Source organism: Fistularia commersonii, chromosome 1, assembly GCF_037954325.1.
Source record: "Fistularia commersonii isolate RoL2024-O1a breed Wild chromosome 1, RoL_Fcom_v1.0, whole genome shotgun sequence".
NCBI lineage: Eukaryota > Metazoa > Chordata > Actinopteri > Syngnathiformes > Fistulariidae > Fistularia > Fistularia commersonii.
In genome coordinates, this window is record NC_141284.1 from 26199798 (window position 1) to 26223368 (window position 23571).

At 46.1% G+C, this 23571-nt stretch overlaps 1 protein-coding gene across 1 annotated transcript in view; it reads left to right on the forward strand.

Moving 5' to 3' along the window:
• Positions 1–23571, forward strand: part of slc25a21 (solute carrier family 25 member 21) — a 111534-nt gene that overhangs the window by 70063 nt on the left and 17900 nt on the right. Inside the window, exons 3-4 of the mRNA XM_086156895.1 lie at positions 2983–3031; positions 19699–19782. Coding sequence (XP_086013021.1) covers positions 2983–3031; positions 19699–19782 — 133 coding nt within the window. The remainder of the gene's footprint in view (positions 1–2982; positions 3032–19698; positions 19783–23571) is intronic.

A 23571-nucleotide genomic window follows, 5' to 3' on the forward strand; every position in this document is an offset into this window, starting at 1 on the left:
AGGAGTTTAAAAAGAAAGAAAAAGAAGGAGAAGGAAAAAAGAAATCTGAGTCAGAAGTCACCCGCTGCCAGAGCAGTGGCTCTTCAACGCAGATGCACATAGTTATCCTGCGTAACAGGGCCAGTTACTAATGTAGCGGCTCTGCACGGGTGATCCGGCCCATGCATCAAACTAGACAGCAGGATCATCAGGATGATCGACTCGGAGCCAGGAGAAGAGCAAGGCCTAATGCTGGAATTTAAATAATAAAGGATGCACCGATTACCGTCATTTCCGGACTATGAGACGCTATTTTTGTCGCACGCTTTGAACACGGCGTCTTAAATGACAATGCGGGTAATTTATGGGGTTTTTTTTTTCCGGGTCGGCGAGCTTCACGCGGCCAAAATACTTCGCCTCGTCACATCGGACCGATGACGTTAACGTGAAATTCGACACATAAGAAGACGACTTTTAACGGTTTTAGCGTGCAGGAGGAAGACCGAGGTAGCGATCAGCTGGAGTCGGAAAAAGCGGGGATAGAAAATGGATGGATGGACTTTTCCTTGTGTTATCTATTATCAATATAATAAAATTATTAATTTTTCATCAGCCGTGTTACAGGCCATATTCGAAAAAAAAAGTATTTGATTAAAGCAAAGTATTGAATTAAAAGTTAAAAAAAAAACGTTTCTGTTTAAATATCTCATGTTACAACGTGGACGCGTTTATTTATTTTCTTATGTTTCGCCGGTGCAGCTTATATTCACGTGCGCTCAATACTCTGGAAATTACTGTAGAATTATTTTAATACAAAGGATTTTGTAATTTATTGTTACAAGAGATTGCATTGCCTAGAATAAACAGTGGTATCAAAATAAGAATAAAAATATACACACACACACACAGGATGAGATATCTAGTATATGTTCTGCAAAAAAAATAAAGGGAACACTTAAATAACACAAGTAACTCCAATCAATCACATTTATGTGAAATCAAATTGTCCGCTTACTTGACTTGTTTGAAGAACATTACGTCATTTCAAGTCGGATCAGCCTCAAGTGTGTTTTCCCACTTTAATTTTGAGTGTGACTCCAAATCCAGACTTCTATGGATTGAAACATTTGATTTCCATTGATCATTTTTGTGTGATTTTGTTGTCAGCACATTCAACTGTGTAAAGACCAAAGTATTTCATAAGAATATTTCATTCATTCAGATCTAGGATGTGTTATTTTAGCTTTCCCTTTATTTTTTTGAGCAGTGTATATTTAGAATAGTGTGGATATATATTGTACAGAATGGAATGTATATAATAAATTAATTAAATAAGTTTATTTCAAATGGGGACAATGCAATTTCATAAAACACATGAATGAAACATGAGTAGAAAAGCCAGAATTAGCCAAAGAGGCTATTTTTATATCTGTAGTCCCCCAGGCCATGACGTCAAAAATGGCAATAAAATGGACATAAATCAAGAATGATATAGATATATAGATATATACAGAGTGAGACTGATATACAAATGTATATATTTAGAGTGGACAGAAAACATTTACAGAATGAAATTGATTGTGTGTGTGTGTGTGTGTGTGTGTGTGTGTGTGTGTGTGTGTGTGTGTGTGTGTGTGTGTGTGTGTACGCACACAGAATAAGATTGATGAATACATGACAAGCTGAATATACATATATATATGTATATATGCACAGAATGAGATGATACATAAATGCAGCATGAGTTTGATTAGTGAAAAGGAATAAACGGACCATTTTGAAATCTACGTATATCGCGGATATACGTGACAGGGAGTGTGTGAGTGTGTTGGGATGGCGTGCAGATGAAGTGTGCATCTGGTGCAGGGAAGAAAGCATTCCTGTGTTGTGTTTCTTTCAGACATGGGAGTTGCACGATTACAAAGAGTAAGTTGATATTGATCTATTGGCAGGTGTCCTTGAAAAAGGCCACAGTGAGTGGCAGATGTCCTTCTGTCTCCGCAGTGGGAATTTGAAATAAATAAAACCTCACGATAATCAGGAGGCTTTTTTTTTTTTTTTTTTTTTTTTTTTTTTTTTAACCTGATGGAAAAATCGCACGTCTGAGACGAATCACTAATCTGATTATCGTTCTCTCACAAACCCGAGCGTCTGGAGCGCAGTGAGCTCATCGTCATGGAAATTTCCACGTACCTCTCACAGTCGTCCCTTCCCAGTGTTCTCAACGCAGATTATTGGTCATTTTAAGCCGCTCTCTGTCTGTTCACCGGACGAACCTGCCAAATCATTGCCATCTATTTCATTGCCTCGATTCTCAGTTGTCCGGCCACTGCCCTCTCTCGTCGTTTCCAGGCAGGTACAGCACACACACACACACACACACACACAAACACACACACAGTGACTGACTCTTGCTGTTAGGTTAGGAACTGCAAGAACCTGCTGAAGTTCTGCAGATGGAGATGGCGGGATGTAAAGCTTTCACCGTGACCTGTTTTGTGCTGCTGCAGGGCCCCTCGTGCATGTGTGTGAAGGTTGTGTGTGTGTGTGTGTGTTGCATACACCGCACACCAGCCTGTGTAGGCGCTGCTTTATGAATAGATCCAGCCTGGTTCGCTGAGGAACTGGTTTTTGTTGATTCATGGTGGGAACGCTTTGTGCTGCAGAGCGGGCCGGAATGTACCAGCGTACGACGGAGGGGGGGAGCGGACGCTATGTGCCTTCTAGCTCCAGGGGAAACATCAGGCCTGAAAATGTCTGCTGGTAATCACGTATTAGAAATATGAGATACAAAATGATTGTGTGCGAGTTGGTTTTTGTTTTTTTTTTTTGCTGTCAATCAGCAAAATGATTGACAGGCTAAACCCTGACTCCAGTCACAATCCTTCTGGAAGACTCTGACACATGTATCAGTAAAAATCAGACGTGTCCATGTTGTCAATCGACGCTACAAAACCAAATTATTTCAATTAATTGTTTTTTTTTTTTATTATTATTTTCCAGGTCTGGTGGAGATCTGCCTGATGCACCCGCTGGATGTGGTGAAGACCAGGTGCGCGCCTCCCTCCACCCCCTCCCACACACTCACAAACTCACCTTTTTTTTGTTGATTTAACCAGAATTCAATCCTTTTTTTGTTTTTTAAAACCCACTTTGTCAGCATCTATTTACTCACTGTAAGCAAGTCACTGAGCAAACGGCTCAGCCAGCTACACACACACACACACACACAAAACACGTGCAAACAGGGCGAAAGTCTATTATGCAGAAAAGGTAAACGCAGAAACAGGAAAAAACGTTTCTCTTTCAGGACTTTTTACTGCGCTGATGCCCCAGATCAGGTTGGCAGCAAGTTAGGCTATGCAGTGTGTGTGTGTGTGTGTGTGTACGTTTGTGTGTCTCTGTCAAAAAAAAAAAAAAACCCTCACTAACCCAAGCTTACTGTTCTGTACATTTCCTATGCATCATGTATTTGCAAGTGTATTTGCAGTCCCTATGTCCTCTATTGTAAGTCGATTTGGATAAAAGCGTCTGCCAAATGTAATGTAATGTAATGTAAAAGGAAACGGTTTCACCGTTAAAATGTTTTCAAACAAATCCAGCGTTCATCTCAATCTCGCCCGTCCTCTTGTGTTCGCTCGCCGGAGAAACGGAGCACAACGAAAGCGTCCCTCCGGCGTCCGAGTGTTTTCCCCTGTCGTGACCTCCTATTTTTTTTTTTTTTTTTTTTGCATGTCGCGCGAGAGCGGCGGCGGCGGCGGCTTGGAGGTGAAGCGTGATCGGGAGCCTCACACCGCAGTGTCTCAGCCGGCCATAAACAGGTCGTGGGCCACTACTAAAGCTTTATAGTCTTTCAAAGGCCGCGCCAAGACATCCCTTCCCCCACGGCCCCGTTTCACTACTCCTCAGTAAATTGTACTGCTTTTTCTGTCATTTACGGCGGCAGTTTCTTGGTAAATAAATTACTCGCCATGCCTTTAAAAAAAAAAAAAACGTGGAAAGATGGACGCGTTTTCAGGCCGTGCCGCCGCCAAGAGACGGAGGGAGGAAGCGCGGGGATGAAAGCGAACGGCGAAGAGTGTCGTATTAGCCGATATTTGATCCCTTGAAGGCGCGAGGCGTGATTTACGGTCACGTTTGGAAGGCATGGAGGGTTTATGACAGGTGAGTCCGGAGCCCTACCTGTCTGTCCTCACCCGGGGTCGCGGGGTTAAAAGTGCACACGCTATTTTCTTTGTAATGCCCGTCCCTTAAAAGAGGCGATAAAAGCGGCTCTAAAAAACGGGCAGTTTTATCTGTTTGCGTCGCCACGTGTCGAAGTTAACGCGCATCCTGGAGCCGTAAACCGAGGTTCAAACGAGCGGCGGGCTCGGCTCCGACGGGGCGCGCGGCCGCGAACCCTCGGACGGCGTCGGCGGAGCGTTCCGCACACGGATCCGTGGAGCGGGCGTCCAAACGCAGCGGCTAATTGGCACGCGGAGGGAGCTGAAATCCATTAGCGTGCGCGTCGGAGGCGGGAGTGAGGTGCGGACACACCCCAGCCAGCTCGCCCTCTCACAGGCATGGCTCCCATTAGGCCCCGGCTCCCACTTTAATGTCCACTGCTCCAAATTGATCGACAACTGGAGTAAATTTACCTTTTTTTTTTTTCCACCAGCTCAGAATCAAAGGGCTCCCCCCACCCGTTTCTCCCCTTTCCTTTTTGTGTGTGTGTGTGTGTGTGTGTGTGTGTGTGTGTGTGTGGGTAAACTTGACAAATATGTACTTGCCTGGGAGCTTGTGTTTACCTATTTTCCAAATGAGGGTTTTTCTTTCACGGGTACAGAGGGGGGAGGGGGCACAACGGAGGCGGGGTTTCGCAGATTTGAGATTTGCAGAAACGCACCGGTAACCGAACACTGACGCAGAGAATCCAAAAAAAAAAAAAAAAAAATGCGAAGTGCATTCGGTTTTTTTTTTCCTCCTTTCTTTCTTTAAACAAAAATGATTCATCCGTCGGGATGACAGGTTTGGCAGGTAAACGAATTGTAGCTGCGTTCCAGCTACTTTTTCTTTTCTTTTTTTTTTTTTGGTTGCTCCTTTTTAAAGGTGACGCATTGCTTCCAGCATGAAAGATGGCACGGTGCTATGACTTACTTGGACTACAAAAAAAAAAAAAAAAAAAAAATCCATTTTAGCAGTTTTGGAACACGCTATGGGATAATGATGGATATCGGGTGTTTATTTGATTCGATTTCTTTTTTTTTTTTTTTTCTTTAGAATATTCCACTGGATCGCAGCAGCCAAGGCTGTAGACACAAGATCCTAATGCGAAAAGCGCGTGGCTCGCGGTCTGGCCTGCCTGGCCGCTCGCTGACCAGTCCAGCCATGACCCCTGTTTCTCACCTTTGCTAACAAGTACATCTGTGTTAGATCTGAGGGACCCCTGCCGAGCCCACCCTCCATCAGTGTGACTTACGGCCCCTTTCATCGCCCTTTAAATGCCAACGAATAAATACCGGTTGAAGTCTTACTTTTTTCCTCGGCCGGGTGCGGGGGGGGGCATTTTATTATTATCATTAGTATTATTATTCACTGAAGGAGCGACCGACACGGTTGAGGTCTGGCGAAAAAGCTGGTTTAAGTTCAGGTGAACTTTTGACCTTTCGCTTGAAGAGCAACCGTCCTTCTGGAGCCGTCGTGTGATTGTCCATAGCTCTTCAAGAAACTTTGATTTTTACGCCCTCGAGCCAGACTTTTGCATCTTTAGTTGCATATTCAAGAGTCGGAACCACAAAAATGTCTGATTCAAGACAGATAATCGGGTAGTCATCGTACCTTCCTACCTTTTTTGGATGATACTACAACGGTGACGGAACAACTTTATAATTATTTTGATTGAAAATCGGGAAATATAGCTGCTTTCAGACAGAACGGATAAAAAAAAGCAGATCTGAGGACTGCCAAGCAAGAACTTTGTTCCAGGAAGTAACTTTTTAGCTTAGCATTCCCACAGGCAGTAAGGGATCAAGGTAGCATAATGCAAACATCTGTGCACAAATGCTCCATGCTCAAAAACGAACCACCGCAGAGAAGATGAAGACAACAAGATCAACATGGAAAGTGAAGTGGCCAGGATGTTCATTTTCTGATAATAGCCGTGGACTATCAGATGGTTGAACTGCTTTTCTCTGTCGGCTATCTCGGTCCTTTTTTTGGCCAAAATGCTTCGTTTTCCTCTCCGGCGTAGCAGGCCAGAAGAGCTCTTCGTTGCTCTATTTCTTGCTGATTCTGTCCATTTCGTTGTGAGAAAAAAAGACGACTTGGCTTATGAGGTCCACTAAGCACCTACAGAATCGTAGAAAGACACAGCCCCGGAGCAGGAGCTAAAATGTTGACGTGCGGTGAAGTTCATGGCTGGTGAGGCAGGAGAACTGTGTGCCTCACTTAGCGGCTCTTCGCAGCCGTTTTATGATCGCTTAGCATAAGAAGTAACACACATGCCGTTGTTGACAAAAAAATCACTGTACATTGGAAATGTAGTTCTTATAGCAAACGTGTTTAAGCATTTTAATAGAGACAGCATTACGGTGTTAGTGCAGAGCATGCCAGCAGTCAGCTGTCACTGCGTGATCTACGTTGAGGCTCTAGAGTAGGCAGCCTCACTGCACGTCTCCTCTCAGTATATGAACACTAAATGTGAAAATCCAGAGATCAAATCACTGATGAACCTTTTAATTCTTTCATTTCTTTTTTCCAAAATTGGCAAGTGAGGCACAGCCTCTCCTGCCTCCCCTGACTGCATGTCACTGGTTTTTGCAGTCACTCAGGACCTAATTCCTAGTTCCTATTCTGTTGGAATGTACATAGAAGTTCCTGAAAAGGTTCTAGGAATCTATGAAAAGCAGCTTTTATGAGAAAAATATACTTCCTTAAACGTGTGTGATGAACGACATCACAGGATCTCTGCAGTGTTTTGATTTCCATCCATGGCAATAATTGGATCCTCCCTGAATTCACACTCTTTCCACCTACAACCTGAATGGTGGTTAGCATTTCCTTATTGGGCTGCGTGCAGGATTACATTTCGGACGTGCGCGAGCTCTCAAAACAGTATCACAAAAGTGGTCCCGCAATGCTCACAACCAGTTATTGCAGGATAACGTAGTTTGTCATCATTGACAGCGGATTAGTTGGATAGTTCGTGCCGTAACCCGCCCAACGTGTAAACGTAGCATAGCTGGCGCGAGGGGTTTGCCTCTGATTCGGATGCAAGGAAATTTGGGGTGAAGATAAAGGGCGGGGCACGGGGAGCGAGCAAGAGAGCGAGGGGGGAGTCGTCCATCACGTTCGTATAGAAAGAGAGAGAGAAAGACAGTGGGACCAGAGTTACAGCTTTTCATTAACCTGGAAACCACCTAGTTACATGGTTCATGGGCTGGTCTCAGCTCACTTGGAGGTAACAAAGGGTGTCGGGCGGCACTTTCTGCAGGGGGCCTTTGGCTCGGGGGCCCCCCCATCTGACTCTGATCAGGTTCGCCCCTCTCATTAGAGAGTAGCACCGAGCCCGCATTCCCCCCTTCATGTCGAGATCCTGTTACACTGAGCCCCACCCTTGTGCAGATGCGTGTGCAAACACACACACACACACGTCTGGGAGCGACTTCCCGTCATCAGCTTCACTTCCGCCCGAAGTGAAGTACTTCGCGATCGCCCCGTTCTTCGCCCCGTCTGTCGCCGCGACCCCAGATTTCCGTCTCGTCATCCACCGCCGTCTCTTTCTGGTCTTTTTCCAACCGTCCGCCTGGCTCCGCCCCCTCCTCAATCTTCAGCTTCCAACGTCGGTTCTTGCTTTTTAATTAACCGGCGGCTTTAGCCGTGAACCTTGTGATATAACGTCACATTACATGTCTGTTTTTTGCTCCGATCGCTATCTCTGACCATCTTTGTATTTTATTCAGCCATTATGTAATATTTGGTTTGGAACTACATCGCCCAGATGTTCTCCCGGGACTCAAGAGTTCTCTGAATCCCGTTGGCGACGCGACACGACACAGCCGCCCGCCCCCCCTCTTCCCGAGCCACCGTGCCCGCCGGGAGCTCGTTTCAAGCCTGATTAGAAAAACCTGGCCGCGGCCCCGGCTTGCGGCTGTATCCATGGCGACGCTGACTCCATTTGGTCACAGCATGCATGAAAGCGTGTCCCGCTCGGGGTGCAGCGCGGCGATCCTCGATGAGGGTTTTGACGGGTGACGTCCTGCGTATTTTGGGTGGGTGGGTGCATGTGACAGCGCCCAGGATGCCCCCCCGCGACTGTTTGGTGAACCCCGATGACACAACCCTCGCACAAAGCGGGATCCCATCTTGTAAAGGGGCCGGCGAGTCAGCGCTCGTCCCCCCTTTTCCCACCCGCACCCCCTCTTCCGATGCCGTGGGACCGCAGGGCGGGACTTTATTCACAATTAAAACTAGAACACGTGCAGCCTCCGTGGGGGGGGAGACCCTGCGGACGCCCGCCAGCAAACCGAGGCCCGATAGGCTGAGCCGGACCGTCCCGAAGGTTGGAACCGGGTACTTGCAGGATTAAATACATTACATTACATTACATTGTATTTGGTAGACGCTTTTATCCAAAGCGACTTACAATAGAGGACATAGGGACTGCAAATACACTTGCAAATACAGGATGCACAGGGAATATACAGAACAGTAAGCTTGGGTTACTGAGTTTGTCTTTGTCCAAAAAAAAAAAAAATACACAAACGTACACACACACACACTGCATAGCCTAACTACACTCTACTAAATACACCCACTCTACTCCCCTCCTTTTCACAACAAGCAAAATACATGAAGACGTGTGTGTGTGTGTGTGTTCTGGTGGGTGAAAATGGTTGCGCCGCGTCCCACCGAGAAAAGCGTCCCAACCGAATCTGTTCCTTTAAAAGAGGGGTCCCCAAATTTTTTCCTGCGAGGGCCAAATGATTTTCCCCTTCTCTGACGGGGGGGCCGGGCCAGTTTGTAACATAAATTGTGACGATCGCAGAGGTGTCTAAATGTAAACATTGTTTTCCAGAAAGCCACACATAACCAAAAATTTTATACCCTTTCTGGGATCTTGACAGGAAAAAAAAAAATCAGAAAAAAAATAATAACATTATAAGCAAAATAAATAACACTATTTATGAAATGGTGAACACATTAACATGCACTCACTAAAGCCTGTCCTCTCTCATCGTCCATTTGACCGCTCACTGTATATCATGTAAATATTTTTTTTGTTAAATTTGTGTTGCTGTTCTGTCCAACAATGTATTTCTTTGTCCCTTTTATTGCCATTTTTGACATCATGGCCGGGGGACCACAGATGAAAAATAGCCTCTTTGGCTAATTCTGGCTTTTTTACTCATGTTTCATTCATGCACTGTCCCCTTTTGAAATAAACTCATTTAAATAGATAATAACCGAATAACCCTTTTCAAGTTTTTCACCAATAAAAAGACCAAGGAACATTAACTTTCTTGTCGACACAACTGTTTGCAGCTCTCTCATATTAAATTCACTGTAAAAGCCAGAAAGCGAGCAAGCTATGAAACCAAACTGATACAAACGCCTACCAAGTTAAATAACCTGCATTCTGAATCTATTTTTTGGTGCTGTGTGTTTCCCTCGATGCTGCTGCTGTCGTCATTCGGTGCAATTTTTTGTACTTTTACACCGTGGGGTCTTAGAAAAATGCTATTTCAATGCCCTGTATGTGCGAACAAATGACAAAAAAAAAATTGAAACCGAGGCCGCTTCACTTTTTTCGTGTTTTTCTAAAGAGTCCAGAGAGGCTGTGACGTGCAGGTGTTTTATTTTGAGAATCACTCAGATGCTGTGGCTTTTCTGCTCATTTTTTTTATTTTTTTATTTTTTGTCTGAATTCCTGCCCCCTCTTGATCCGCTCTGTGCAAATCGATGTGACTTCCATCATATATCTTTAATTACCCAGAGCGGCTGCGGTCGGGCCCGGCTGTCGGCCGGGAGGCAAGTTGGGTTTTGGTGCTCGCGGCCAGCGCTTTGCATCGGGAGGCGGGTTCTCGGTGATCCAGTCAGATGTCTTGGCATTTAACACCTGGGTTTGTGTGTCTTACGGTCTCGGTCATTTAGATCACGCTTCTAGAAGTTTCGCCCTCTCATCCAATAGGCTTCAGAACAAAACACACTCCGTGTTTTCTGGTTTCCTGGAAAAAAAAAGCTGTGTTTTCATCAGCAACGGGTCTCAAGTCACTTCCTGTTGATGTTGTTGCGCCGCTGACGGCACTCGGGGGTCGCGAACGCGTCCCATTTTGAAGGTTGCGTGGAATCCCCTGGATAAATTAGAATTTGTTTTTTAAGAAGATCAAAATACACCGGCATTTCTTGAGTCATGGGGGGAGAATATGTTTGACGTGAATCTGGAGTTCCTGCAATCTTGTTGGGTTTCGCCCATCCAGTGGATGTTGTGTATTATCTGATTACTTCGCTTTTAGCATTTAAACAATTTTTTTTTTTTTTTTTTTTTTTTTAAAGGATGGGAGGGAGGGTTTCCTGTCGGTCTTGGCGGCGCGCGTTACGAACCCTCCAACCGCGGATTTCCAACTGCACTGTAAAAAAAAAAAAAAAACAACCCGTTACCCTTTAATGCCGAGACAGATGTTTGCCTCCCAGATGTTAGAGATGTAACTAGCAGATGCAAATTGATTACTAGATTAACTAGATTAAAGATTAGATAGAGGTCATCAAACGGCAGATGTGCATATCTGCAGCATGTGTGTGTGTGTGTGTGTGTGTGTATAGTAGAATACCTGTAATCATTGTCAGCGAAGGAGTTCACATTCCAGCGAAGTAATTACAGAGTGCGGAGCCTCGATGTGCTTTGATTCCTCGACCCTGACTGCGATGCCAGCAATGTCTTCTCTTTCTCCCCCGAACCCACACATGCACGTCTGCGCACCCCTCCGCCCCGGCCGCAGTCACGTTTATGCTTCGTTTTGTTTTATTCTTTTGAGCCACTCCTAAACCAAAGCCGCTTCGGGAACTTTTCTGCAGTTCCTCGAACTTTTTCAGGAATTAGGCTTCTTGCATCCAGGCAGCAGAGCTCAGATCCTAGAGCCATTGTAATTCCTCCTTTTTGCTGTTTCAAATGATGTAGGTCAGGGGTCGGCAACCTCCAAGTGGCTTGGGAAAATAAATTATAAATATTTAATTTAATAAAATTATATTTATTATTTTTCGCCACTCAAAGTAAACGTCACACTCGCGGAAGCCGATATACCCGCCAGCCGGTAAAGTCCCGATTTGCCGATGCTGTGCGCAGAAGTTCAGGAGCAGAAGTCCCATTGACCAGGTAAAATAAATATTTATGAAGATATTTTCCAAATATGAATTTTTTATTGTATCCTGACACAGTGATTTTTTTCCCATTTTATTTTTAAAATTCAGGTCAGTGCTACGCTACACGCTCTGAAAGCTCAAAATGTTCAAAATGTGTTCATTCCATAAATAGAATTTAATTTTCTCTGTAGCACTTTGTGGATTTCATAAGCAACACACTACACACTCATTTATACAAAGTGTAAAGGTAATAAAAAGCAATATATACAGTGGTACCTTTATTTTAGACGTCAAAAATTATTTGCGGCTCCCGGTGTTTTCTTTTCCATGGAAACCGGGTCCAAATGGCTCTTTGGGTGTTAAAGGTTGCCGACCCCTGATGTAGGTCAAGGGTGTCAAACTCAAATACACAGCGAGGCAAATTTCAAAACTGGGAAAAAGTCGCAGGGCAACATTGATATATTTGTGAAAAAAAAAAAATGTTTGTGTAGATTTGGTGGCAAGTTCAGATGTGCGATCAGCTTCTGAGTTTCTGCTCAGGCTCACATTTGAAATTGTTTTCTTTTTCTCCGGGCACAAAAGGTTCATCATACACTTTTTCGCAAACTCGCCCTCCTTGAAGGTGCTCATTTTAAAACTAGCCTTTACAGCAGCCTCACTTTGTGATATGGCTTTTTTGAACATAGTCCGTTGTGAAACCAAACTACTTTTCATGTCTTTCTGGCGCCTTTGAGTCACGAGCAGGTCCTTGTATTTGTCTTGTTGTTTCGTTTCATAGCGTCGTCTAATTTTTGTTAGAGCCACATTAGCCTCACGTACAAGACAAACAGGTCTGTCTTTTTTACATATGTAAACAGATATTCTCCAGAAAGCTCCTGTTTTCTGGACCCTTTCTTTATCGCCGTTTTTCAGAGGGGTACCACGATGCCAGTATTAGCATATGGTTGCTATGACTACTGTCAACAGAAGAGAGGGCATTAATGGGTCCTGTTGTGATTTTCTTGCCAAAACACCAACAGAGCACCCCAGGATTTGGAGTATCAGCGCTACATGCGCCGCGGGCTGTAATAAGCATTTGATACGGCTTTGCGGGCCAAATGTAATTACACTGCGGCCAAAATTGGCCCGCGGGCCAGAGTTTGCCACCTATTGGTGGAACTCAAAAGCCCATGACCAGAGCTAATCCCCTGGCCAGCTGTTGACTTGTGACAAAATGGACCGAACCGGCGAGAAATAGAGCGACCATGAAGTTGTTTCTGGCTAACGGCAGGGTTCTTCACACACTTCAACCCATCTGATAGTCCTTGATTATGATTCCCACCATGCAGAACAAGAACGCTGCGCTAACTTGGCTCTCCGTGATGTCCGCGTCGTCTTCCTCTTCTCCACGATGATTTGTTTCAATTTCAGGTGCACGTCGCAGACGAGCCTACCGTGGACCCTTACTGCTGTAGACTATGCAAAACTAAAAGGTTCCCCAGAGGATGGCAGTTCCCGGAATGGACGGTTCTTAGAACGGAGTTCCTAAAACTTTGCTGTTGAAAAGTAGCTTCTGTCAAATGTGCGGTTGCTGGTTTCATATTTGACTGGATGAGCAGCTTCCAGCTTCCAGGTCCAGGGATTCCATCACTGTTTATGAAAATTAGTATCCTTACCTCATATATATATATTATATATACTGCTCAAAAAAATAAAGGGAACACTTGAACAACACAATGTAACTCCAAGTCAATCACACTTCAGTGAAATCATAGTGTCCACTCAGGAAGCAACACAGATCCATTTTGACTTGTTTTAACCTTCTCCAGGCAGATGTTGCAGATTTGCGACAGCCAAATATCAGATTTTTCCTGCAACTACAACTTAATTTGAGCCTGAGAGGGTTAAGGACATTACATCAAAGTTGGATCAGCCTGGAGTTTGTTTTTACACTTCAATTTTGAGTGTGATTCCTAATCCAGACCTCCATGGGTTGATACAATTGATTTCCTATTGATCATTTTTGTGTGATTTTGTTGTCAGCACATTCAACTGTGTAAAGACCAAAGTATTTCATAAGAATATTTCATTCATTTAGATCTAGGATGGGTTTTTTAAGTGTTCCCTTTATTTTTTTGAGCAGTGTATATACATATATGAATATACAGCCTGGTCAAATAATCAACATTTAGACCATGATGCTCTTAAAAATCTTGACTCTTGAGTTTGGTTTGACTCCGACAGTGGGGGTCTTTATGTGTGGATGTTTTCCCTTTGTCTGCTTGAAAGAGGTTCATTGGAGACCCTCAATTGCCCAGAATGATGGAGTGAAAGGTTGTATGTTTCCATATATTTGAATGAGAGGGTGAATGGTAGTTTTGCGATTGCCTGCTGACTGATCGGAGGCGAACCCTACTTCTCGCCCAATGACGTCTGCGGTCGCGCTCTCGTTCACCCTCTCCCATTGCCTGCATTATTTTCAATCTTCCTGCCTCACTGGTGCCAAATTTGGCTATCGGTAGACGTGGGTTTTTATATATAAACACTCAGCGAGTTCCAAAACAGAACCGTCGTCTGACAAGATGTTTCGAATTTTAAAATTCGCATGCCGGAATTGGAAACTCCGAGGTTGAGATTCCGCGGCCGACCGCCTGTGCATTTCGGTAACGCTGAGAAACGCCTGTGTCTCTGTCGCTGCCAAAGGTCCGCATCACCTTAATGGCTCCTGTCACTCAAGGGAGCGCGCTGCACTTAAATATAACCAGAGCATTAAAAGCAGCTATAATCAGATCCTGCCTCGGGTTTTCGTCCCCGAGTCTTAGGCGGTAATACCATCTGAGAACGGCACGGTAGTTTGTCTGGGAGAGATGTATATCGGATAAGTAAATAGGGAGAGGAGACGCAGCGAGAGGCGGCGTTCATTTGACCTCCGCCGAAGACGACGCCAAACACGGAGAACCGTCGGGTTTGGAGTAACAAGAGTATAAGACATGGCTGAGATCAATGAGCCCAATACCGACCCAAGGCTCTTGTGTTTTTTGTCACATCCAAGGTACACATCCGTGACATAATAGGAAAATACTATGTTTGTTTCGGCCTGTCGCCAGCAGTTCGGCTTGTTTTTTTCGGCTCCTGGAAACGGAGACGCCGCTCTACCGATGCGCGATTAAATAAAACCTGGACGTCAAATGAAACTGTCTGGTCTAGGGCAGTGGTCCCCAACCTTTTTTTTTGTACCAGGAACCACTTTTTTTTCAGTTGGCAGTACAGTATACCCTTGTTTTTCGTGGGGGTTACGTTTCAAAAAGAACCCGTGATAGGCAAGATCCGTGAAGTAGAAACCTTTTTTTTTTTTTTTTTTTTTTTATTATACAATTAAATATTCTATTATACATTACTGCTGTCGTCCTTATGTTTTTTTCTTCCTTTTTTATGGAACAAACGGAAGATTCATTAATCCGTAATGCCGACCTACAGCCGCATAGCTTTTACCTTCCCTTAGCATGTCCAGAAGTTTAACTTTATCTGCGATAGATAGCATCTTCCGCTGCCTTTTGGGCCCTTTTGTCGCTCCAGAGCGTTTTGTCAACATTAAGGGTTTCAGAGAAACTCAAAATTGCAAGAGAATTTGCACGTACGTAATGTAAATTTGGCAAGCTGATTTACGTACGTGTACATATTAAACTGCAACGTTATTGACGCACAGGTAGAGAAGAAGCGGAGTGACTTTTTAGCCAATCAGAATGCAGAACACGATGCACGATGCAAATCCGTGAAAGAGCGAAACCGTGAAAAGTAAACCGCGTCGTAGTGAGGGATCACTGTATTTAATTATACTTTATATTCAGCAATTCCAATAATTTTGCACTTTAATATCAATTCACCAAAATGTAGACTCACGGGATTCCTGGGCTTGTTTCCCCACTTCTAGATGATCCCAATCGGGGGGTGATGATATATCGGATATTAATAACACAATTTGAGTGTCGCTGCTTTCTTTTTGCCGGTCGTCTGCGACGCTTCTGCGATCTCGTCGTTTGCTCGTTTCCTCCCGAAAAAGCTCTCCGGCGACCTTCGTTTCTAGCTCGAGGGCTAGCTTGTGGTAGCCGATATGTGAAATGGCGCTACAGAGTTAAGCGCGGCAGTGAGGCGAAGGTACGAACAGTCGTTTTTCAAAACAAGATCCGGAAGGTCTATGAAAAAAACTATTATTTGTACCATTTGCGGACCAGTACAAAATGGGACTGGCAAGTGTCCCCTTGACCGGGGGTCCCCAAACTCCTGGTCAAGGGGACGCTTGCTAGTCCCCACGATAGAGTATCGCCCCCTGGAGGACGTGAGGTGACGGCGTATTTGGGTTTCCCTTTGCAAGACTCAAGGTGGACGTCTTGAGCTTGTAGCGTTTGTTCCCGTCTATGGACTCGGACCCGTTCGATATCTAATTACTCTACAATGACTCTGTTAGCGGTAAATTACTCTACATTACTCCACATCGTCCAGTTTGCATCATCGCCATCTCATTCTCCCCGCCTTTACCCGTAAATTCTTCTCTAAAAAGAAGTTCATACGCACCGCTTTGTCACGGGTCTGCCGAAAAACGTTCTCACAGTGAGCGCAAAAAGTAATTTTATTTTTTTTTGTCATTTTATCATGCTACAATTAAAGTTACTGCTCTAACATTAGCACTGTAATTTCATTTAACAGCGTTTGGCAGAAGTTAAGTAACCCTAGTTTAAACACCCAAGAAAAAGGTTTCTGTTACGCAACCGCTTTCTGGAAATGTCAGAGAAAGCTGCTCATTTTTTCCACCTATGTACTCCAGTTCAGCGTCAGCGGCTTTTCCAAATTGGCCGCGGTCGAAGACGGAGCGATACGTCGGTCGTCGAGCTCGCCTCGGGATGCCCGCGACATCCAGGTCCGTTCGGCCGAAGATTCCGTCTCGGCGTTTTCCGCCCATCTTATCCCCGCCAAAGCGCCCCCGCGGCAGTAAGCCAGCCGACATCTGGACTCCCGAAGTCGGCGGCTCGGGTCAGAGAAGAAACCGACCTCTGCGGGAGGATCTTATCGCCGACCAATTTTCTCCCTCAGTTACACCCGGGCCTCCTCTGGAAAAAAAAAACAAAAAAAACAACAAAACAGATCTGTTCCGGGGTCCGACGGGTTTGTGCTTCTGATGGGACCCCGACCCGACCCGACCCGGCCTGCTTCAGATCAGGCCTCGGCAACCTTCCGTGTTACGAGTGCCAAAGGTTTATCGCTTTCCCTCGGAGTGATAAGGGGAAGGTTTATCACTGCGCTATATTTTTTTTTCCACAACTCGCGCTTTCCCTCCTCATCTTCCCTCCTCCTCCACCCCGAGGTCCCTCACCTCCTCCAAGCTCAAACAAAATTCGGAGAAAATCCGACTTGATTTACCTCTCCAGAATCGGTGTAAAACCGTCCCGCTCCTTCCCGCGGCCACATTTCGTCAACCTCTTCCGGGGAAAGACGATATTCTCAAGTTTGCGCGTCATTCTCTGCCAAAGCAGCGGCGAACGGCTACGATCACGACGGCCTCCGTCGGATCATTTAGGTCGGAAATGTGCTCTTAACCTCATGTAGCAACGCAATGGACTTTTACTATCTTTATGATCCTGCTCATTAAAATTAACTGGCCGGCCGTAAAAGAATCGATCCTCCCCCCTTTATGTTGCCTTCTGGATTGTCTTATGCACTTCAGATCCATCACGGGAGATCGCTCCTTCGGCTCCCCCCGGCGATCCAGTTATTCTTTCTCCCCCCGGCCGTATATTATGTCTCGCTCGTCAAAACGTTGGGCATTCCAGGAGCCGAGGCGCGAGCACATCAAGGGTCTCACATGGCAACGAGTCCGAAATGCGCGGCGGCGTAAATCACGACGGTCGTACAAGGAGAAAATGGCAAAACCTCGGGTTCTTCAAAAGGTTTCTACCTGTTGATTTCCTTCACGGGTACGTGGATGCGTACGTCGAACCGCCGGAATCGCTACAAATACGATTCAATATCTACTTTATAGTCATCAGAACTTGCCTCGCGTAGCCCTTTTTTTAATAGGCCATATTTTTAAGAGATCCTGAAAAGACCGGTCTGCCCGTTTTCAAAGTAAACCCATCAACCCTCCGCCTTTTGAACAATCCAATTACGCCGCCACCCCCTTCCCATAGGGCTTTTTTACCACCGTCATTAATGAGCCTCACCTTACCGTCTCATCTTCTGTTCGGTGACGGCCCGTCTCGAAGGTGCCCGGGCCGAGCCCATTACCACCCGCCCGGCGCTGCAACGCCCGGCCCCCGTCCATTAAAATGACGTTCCGGGCCGCTGCCCCGGCTTCATTTACCTTCTCGCCGTCCCGGTCGACGTTGAGAGTTTGTACTTTTTTACAGGCAGGGGGAGGTCAGGTGGGCGAGGTCTTCGGGATTATTTACCCGGAAGCCCCGGTCCCGCTCGGAGGAGCGCCGACCTGCCCTCGCCTTCACCTTCACCCGAGCCAGTAAAACTCAAACGCGGGGGAAAACGCTAGGACGAGAAGGTTCGGGGGCTCTTGATGAACTCGCGGGGTCTCATCACCTCCACGGGCTGATGATTGAAGAAGCCCCCGGGTTTCGTTTTAAAGAAGCCCCGGGGTTCGTCCTCGGCCGATCTCTCCGCCGCGTTTACGATCTCCTCGGGCTCCGGGGGCCGAGGGAACGTGCCGGAAGCCGCTCCCGCTCTTCTTCGAGTATTTCCTCCTATTCACCGAGGCCTCATTAAGAGGCCTCCGAAGAACCCGGACTGACTATAAGTCTTGATTCTCAGCGTCGTCCGCCAAGATAAGCGGCAACAGTAGCTTCCTTGCCATCGGGGGTCCCCGATGCCCCCCTTCCCCCCCCTTCCACCCCCGTCCTCCCGCTGCCACGGCTTCTCTTGGTCCTCCCCATTATCTCCCCTCTCCCCGGGCCGGGCTGTTTGGTCCCCGGGTTTTATGGCAGGGTAGGAGAGGGCCATGAGGAAATGAGGTGACCCCTGGGTCACCGGTGGAGTCAGGGGACTGGAACCGGACCGCCGCCCCGGCCAACCCCTCTCTGCCGCCAGCCAGGACCAGTTTGGGGTCGGGGGCGGCGGGGGGACGCAAAGGAGACGCCGGGGATGGTGAAGGGGTCCCCCCGCCATCATGTGCCTTTAATTAAGCTCGATTTGAATTTGTTTACAAGCCCCCGTAGTCTTAAATCTTCCTGCTCTTTTGCCCCTCCAGCCCCTTCTCCACCCCCACGTTCCCCCGTCCCCCTCATTCCTTCTTTTCTTCTTCCCTTTAATACGGTGTCAGACATCTATTTATTGTGCTGTTTTAACGGCTTCTCGGGAACGGGTTACAAGCTTTTTGGGAACCCACCAAATAGGATTCGAGGCGACGCCCCTCGAAGATGTTAACCTGTTAGCGGTATGAAAGACCGCTCACCTCGCTAACACCCTGCCCCGTCTCCCGGAACCCGGGGGGGCCTTTACGGCCCCGTCGGGCACCCGTGTGGACGACTTACCGCTGACCCCGACGGTTGAAGCCGTACGAGGAGGGGATCTTGTCCCGTTTCCGACCGCTCGCCTCGGTTCCCCCCCTCCGTTGTCGTTTTCTCTTCCCGTCCCGTCCGCTCATCCGTCAAGCGTTCCAGGCGAGATATTCGATCCCGAAGCCACGAATGCACAAATCCGTGCGAAATCAGAAGTTCTCATCGGGCCCGTTTTTTGCGGATCCGTGTCGGAGCCATGTGGCCGAGCGTAATGAGATCTCCTCTTATCGTCTCGTACCCCGAACGCCCCGTCTCTTAACCGGCGCCATTTATTTTCGCCCGTGTAAAAGATTTACGCGCGGCTTTCCAGCTTTTATTAGGGCACCCGCGTGTTTGCCGCACAACAAAAAGGAAAAGTCCTCCCGCCGCCGCCGTCGTATTTGAAATTTATACGTAACCGAAGAGCGGTTGCACCTAGCTTACTAGCGTGCGAGTCGCCGAGAGCCCGCCGCAAATGGCCTGCTCGCGGGGAGCCGGGCGGCTAATTGGATCGGCTAGGTTAAATAAATGTTTGAGTTCTCCCCCGTGCGTGGGGGCGGGGACGGCGGCGGCGGCGGCGGTACAACAAGTCTCTCATCTTGGCAGAGGGAAAAAATGACGGATGAAAGCGAGAAGGGAGGGGAAAAAACAAGGAAGGAAATGAGCTAATTTATGATGAAGATCAAATTTGTTCAAAGCGTTTTTTTTTTTTTTTGTTTTTTTTTTCTCACAGGTGTCCAGGGTGTAATTTTAAACCCGGTAAAGACAGAGTACCAAAAAAAAAAAAAAAAGAAAAAAGTTTGTATGTTTTTCTTGTCACATTGACGGTGACACCGGCCCTCATGAGAAGTTTGTAATTTTGCAGGTTCCAGATCCAGAGGGGAAGCAGTGACCCCAACAGCTACAAGAGCCTTGGCGACTGCTTCCGCACCATCTTCCGCAGAGAAGGGTAAGTGGAATTTACTGTTTTCCTACATTTTTGTTTTGGTGTGGAATCCACCCACCTCCACCGCTGGCCACTGGTCTGGGTTCGTGTTGCTCAAATCCACCCCCAAAACAATTAAAAAATTCCCAGTTGCATGTCTTTCCAGAAAAATAAATCGGTATTGCTACAGTTGTCCGGATGGGATTTGTGTGTGTGTGTGTGTGTGAATGCAGAAATCTGCAACAAACTCCAAACAACAATTTAACAATAACAATTTTTGATCCCTGAGAGAGAGAAAGAGAGAGACACACAACACACACTCACTCACATGCACACACACACACACACACACACACACCCTGGCTGATGGTTTTGATGCTGCACAGACCTTGTGACGGAATTCTCCACTATGACTTCCAGGAAGTGTTTCTTTTTGTTTTTTTTGTTTTTTTGTTTTTTTTTTCAAATGTTTTTTTTTTTTTTTTTTTTTTGGCACCACCCAATGAAAATGCCAAATTGAAGAAATTACCTGAACAAAACTGGACGGGGACCCGGAAGGACAAATAAGTGATTGATGATAAAACTGTCCCTTTAAGGCAGGGACGGGCAATTATTTTGGCTGGCGAGCCACATTTCTTATTTAATTTTTATGCTCATGCTAACTTGGTAGCATATCTAAATTGAACACAATGAAAATTGCAATTAAATATTTATTTCAATTTTAAAATCATTAATGATCATTGAAATGTACCAACATTATTTTGTATGCAATCATCCATACAAAATTAAACAAAAGGAAAAAATAATGGAGTTTCTAAATTCAATATTGATTGAAAATACTATCAAAATATTTAAAGAAAATAGCGTGGCGGGCCGGAAAAAAAAGCAAAACGTGCCGGATTTGGCCCGCGCGCCGTGCAGTACCCAGGTCTGCTTTAAGGGGACATTGATAAGATTGATAAGGGGGCGATTTCACACAGCTAATATTTAAAAACACAAAGATTCTGATCGACATTTTCCAAACCAGAGGCATGTTGCGTAGCTTTAATTTTTGTTTCGGTAGTTTTTCAAATTGAATATTACTCTCTGATCAATATTTTTGAATGACTAACCACTTGCAACTTGTATTGAACCGTATCTACGTTTTTTCTGCGGCGTGGCGGAAAAGGTCGAGCGAGACACTGAACCTCTAACTGCTCCCCATGGCGCTGATGGATCTACATGGTTCATCCTTGATGGGGTAATTGCGGAGAATGAGGGATTAATATAGGATAAAATGATTATTATTATACGGGAGCGCCCTTGTAATTTTACAGAAAATATGTACATCCGACACGCTGCTTTATACAGGTGCGAGTTAAATGGTCCGGAGGCCAAATAGGTCACCGGGCCGATCTTTGTCGGCCATTTTATCTCTGGCTTGTTCAGGTTAAGTGCGTCTGGGTTGTAAAACTCCCCGAGAAGCGAACCAGAGACGGCGTCCGTGCCTCGCGGCCGCCTCCGGCCCGACCCCCTGACAGCTCTGTGAGACAGTGCAGGCGCGAGAGAAAGTGGCTGCCACTCGGTCTGTTTACGGCGAGACGACAGCTTTACAGCAGATATAAAGTTGATCTGCCGCGAGGTGCGAGCGAGCCCCCGCGGCTGGGCGGAGGCGGGGGGCGGCTCGTGACAGTTGGGAAATCCTCAGCCGGGCCGCCGTCCAACGGGGAAGCCGTCCCCGCGCGTCGCCCGCCGCGCTTTTCGCCGCGGGAAATTTTAACGCCCGCCACTATAACACACCAGACGGACGGAAGATCCACTTTCCCGCCGGCCAATTATCACCGACAGTATATTTAAGCTGCGACCGGAATCACCGGGCCGGTAGCGGGTCGTGGATTTCCTCCAGGCCAAACCACTTAGCTATAATTTATACAAATAGTCTTAGGCCCCACTGTTGTAGAATTATTATTAAAAATAAACATTGCCCAGCTCATGGCAGGACCGAGCTAAAACCAGGCCTCCCTTCTCGCTCCCTCTCGTTTTCTCAGGCGAGGGAAAGGAAACCCGAGCTCCCGGCTCGAGCCTGGCGATTAAACCGAACACACGGAAACGTGCACGCGCGCGAGGAGGTGGCGAAGCCACAACGAGGAAGACTCTTCGGAAACGGGTCGCCAAAGCTATAAGTTCTTTTGAGATTTAAAAAAAAAAACAAAAACAAACGGAATTGTGAAATGGTGTACTTTGACTCCGGTGTGTGTGACAGTGTGAACGGCGCAAAAAAACAAAAACACTGGCGTATGTGTTGCCTCACAGGCCGCGCTCCCGTCCCTCCTGCCCCGAGAGCAGAGCGGCGCGAGCATGTGTTAAGTGTTTCCGTCTGGAGGCAAACAAAAAGACTCTATTCTCCGGCATTCTTTTCCAGTGTGGTATCCAGACGCCGGCTCGGGACTCGAAGCGCGGCCGCGGGAATCTTAAATAGGTCCGCGCCGCCACTCGCGTTAGCATCACTAGTCAGGTGTGTTTGGGTCGAATCGATCGATCGATGGTTCTCGTCGATACAGTACCGCCTTGACTTACGAGTTTGATTCATAAGTCAGTTTGCTCGTGTGTTAAATAACAGTCTCCCATTGAAATGAACTGAAATGCTCTTAATTTGCACTTCATTCGAAAAATACAAAAATTGAACAAATACCCTATTTTTCTTAAAATCGTCTGTGCGCCTCATGTTTGAATTCTTGTTGTGCTTACTGACCTCCAAACAATTTTACACCGCGCTCAAATATCCGTCAAAACAAAACGTTTTAGTGCAACTTTAGTTGCCACCTGACGGGGGACGTTGTGTTAAAGTCGGTCCTCGGTGGAATGTGGGTTGCAACGTCAGACGACGTTAGATAACTAATATATCGTCATCCTCTTAAAATAATTACCTAAGTCATTTTTTCCGGAAACACAAAAAACTGAACCATTTGACAGGCAGTTTCCACTAAAGGGGTCGAATGGTACAATCTGTTTAACTGAGGATGTAGGCAATTTTGCCAGAGGTGGTCAGCATCATGAGGGGATGATTTAGGCAAAAAAAAAAAAATTTTTGGAAAAAAATGACTTAGACGATTATTTTAAGAGGGTGACGATATGTAGCGCTGGAATTCAACGTGGTCCGAACCTCACACTCACTTCAGGTGTCCGCTATCACTGGCAACGATAAACCAAGAACACTTATCTCCGCCACTTTTTGTAATAAAGGTGCATATTGTGCTTCAATTTATATTACTGTACATTTGTGCTCATGAGAACGCCCAAAAACGGCACCTGTTAAAAGACACACTTACTTGGGACGAAATGGACTTTTGAACGAGTGAACAACTTGAAGAAAATCCGACAAAACCGACTCATTTTTTTTTACGTACAGTATGTTTTATCATGCACCTTATAACACAGCGCACTTTACGTATGAAATAGACCCGTTCGTCGATATTGCGCCTTATAATGCGGTGCGCCCTATGGTTCGCAAAATACGGTCATGGATAAAACATACAAGATAAAAGAGAATGTAAAAAATGAAAATGTAAATTGGAGGAGCTCCACATTTCATTTTTCTCATTCATTAATACACAGGACAATGTGTTATAGCGCTTTGCGACAAGATCCTCAGTAAAACACATCTAGAACATCTCGTCATTTTTGGAGGAAGAGTTTCATGTCTACATCAACATCGGTATCTAAACCTAATCTATATAACAGTAGAGTTTGTACCGTAATTTCTGGCATATAAGCCGCTACTTTTTTTTAAACGCTTTGAGAACTGTGGCTTTTACAACACTGCGGCTAATTTAT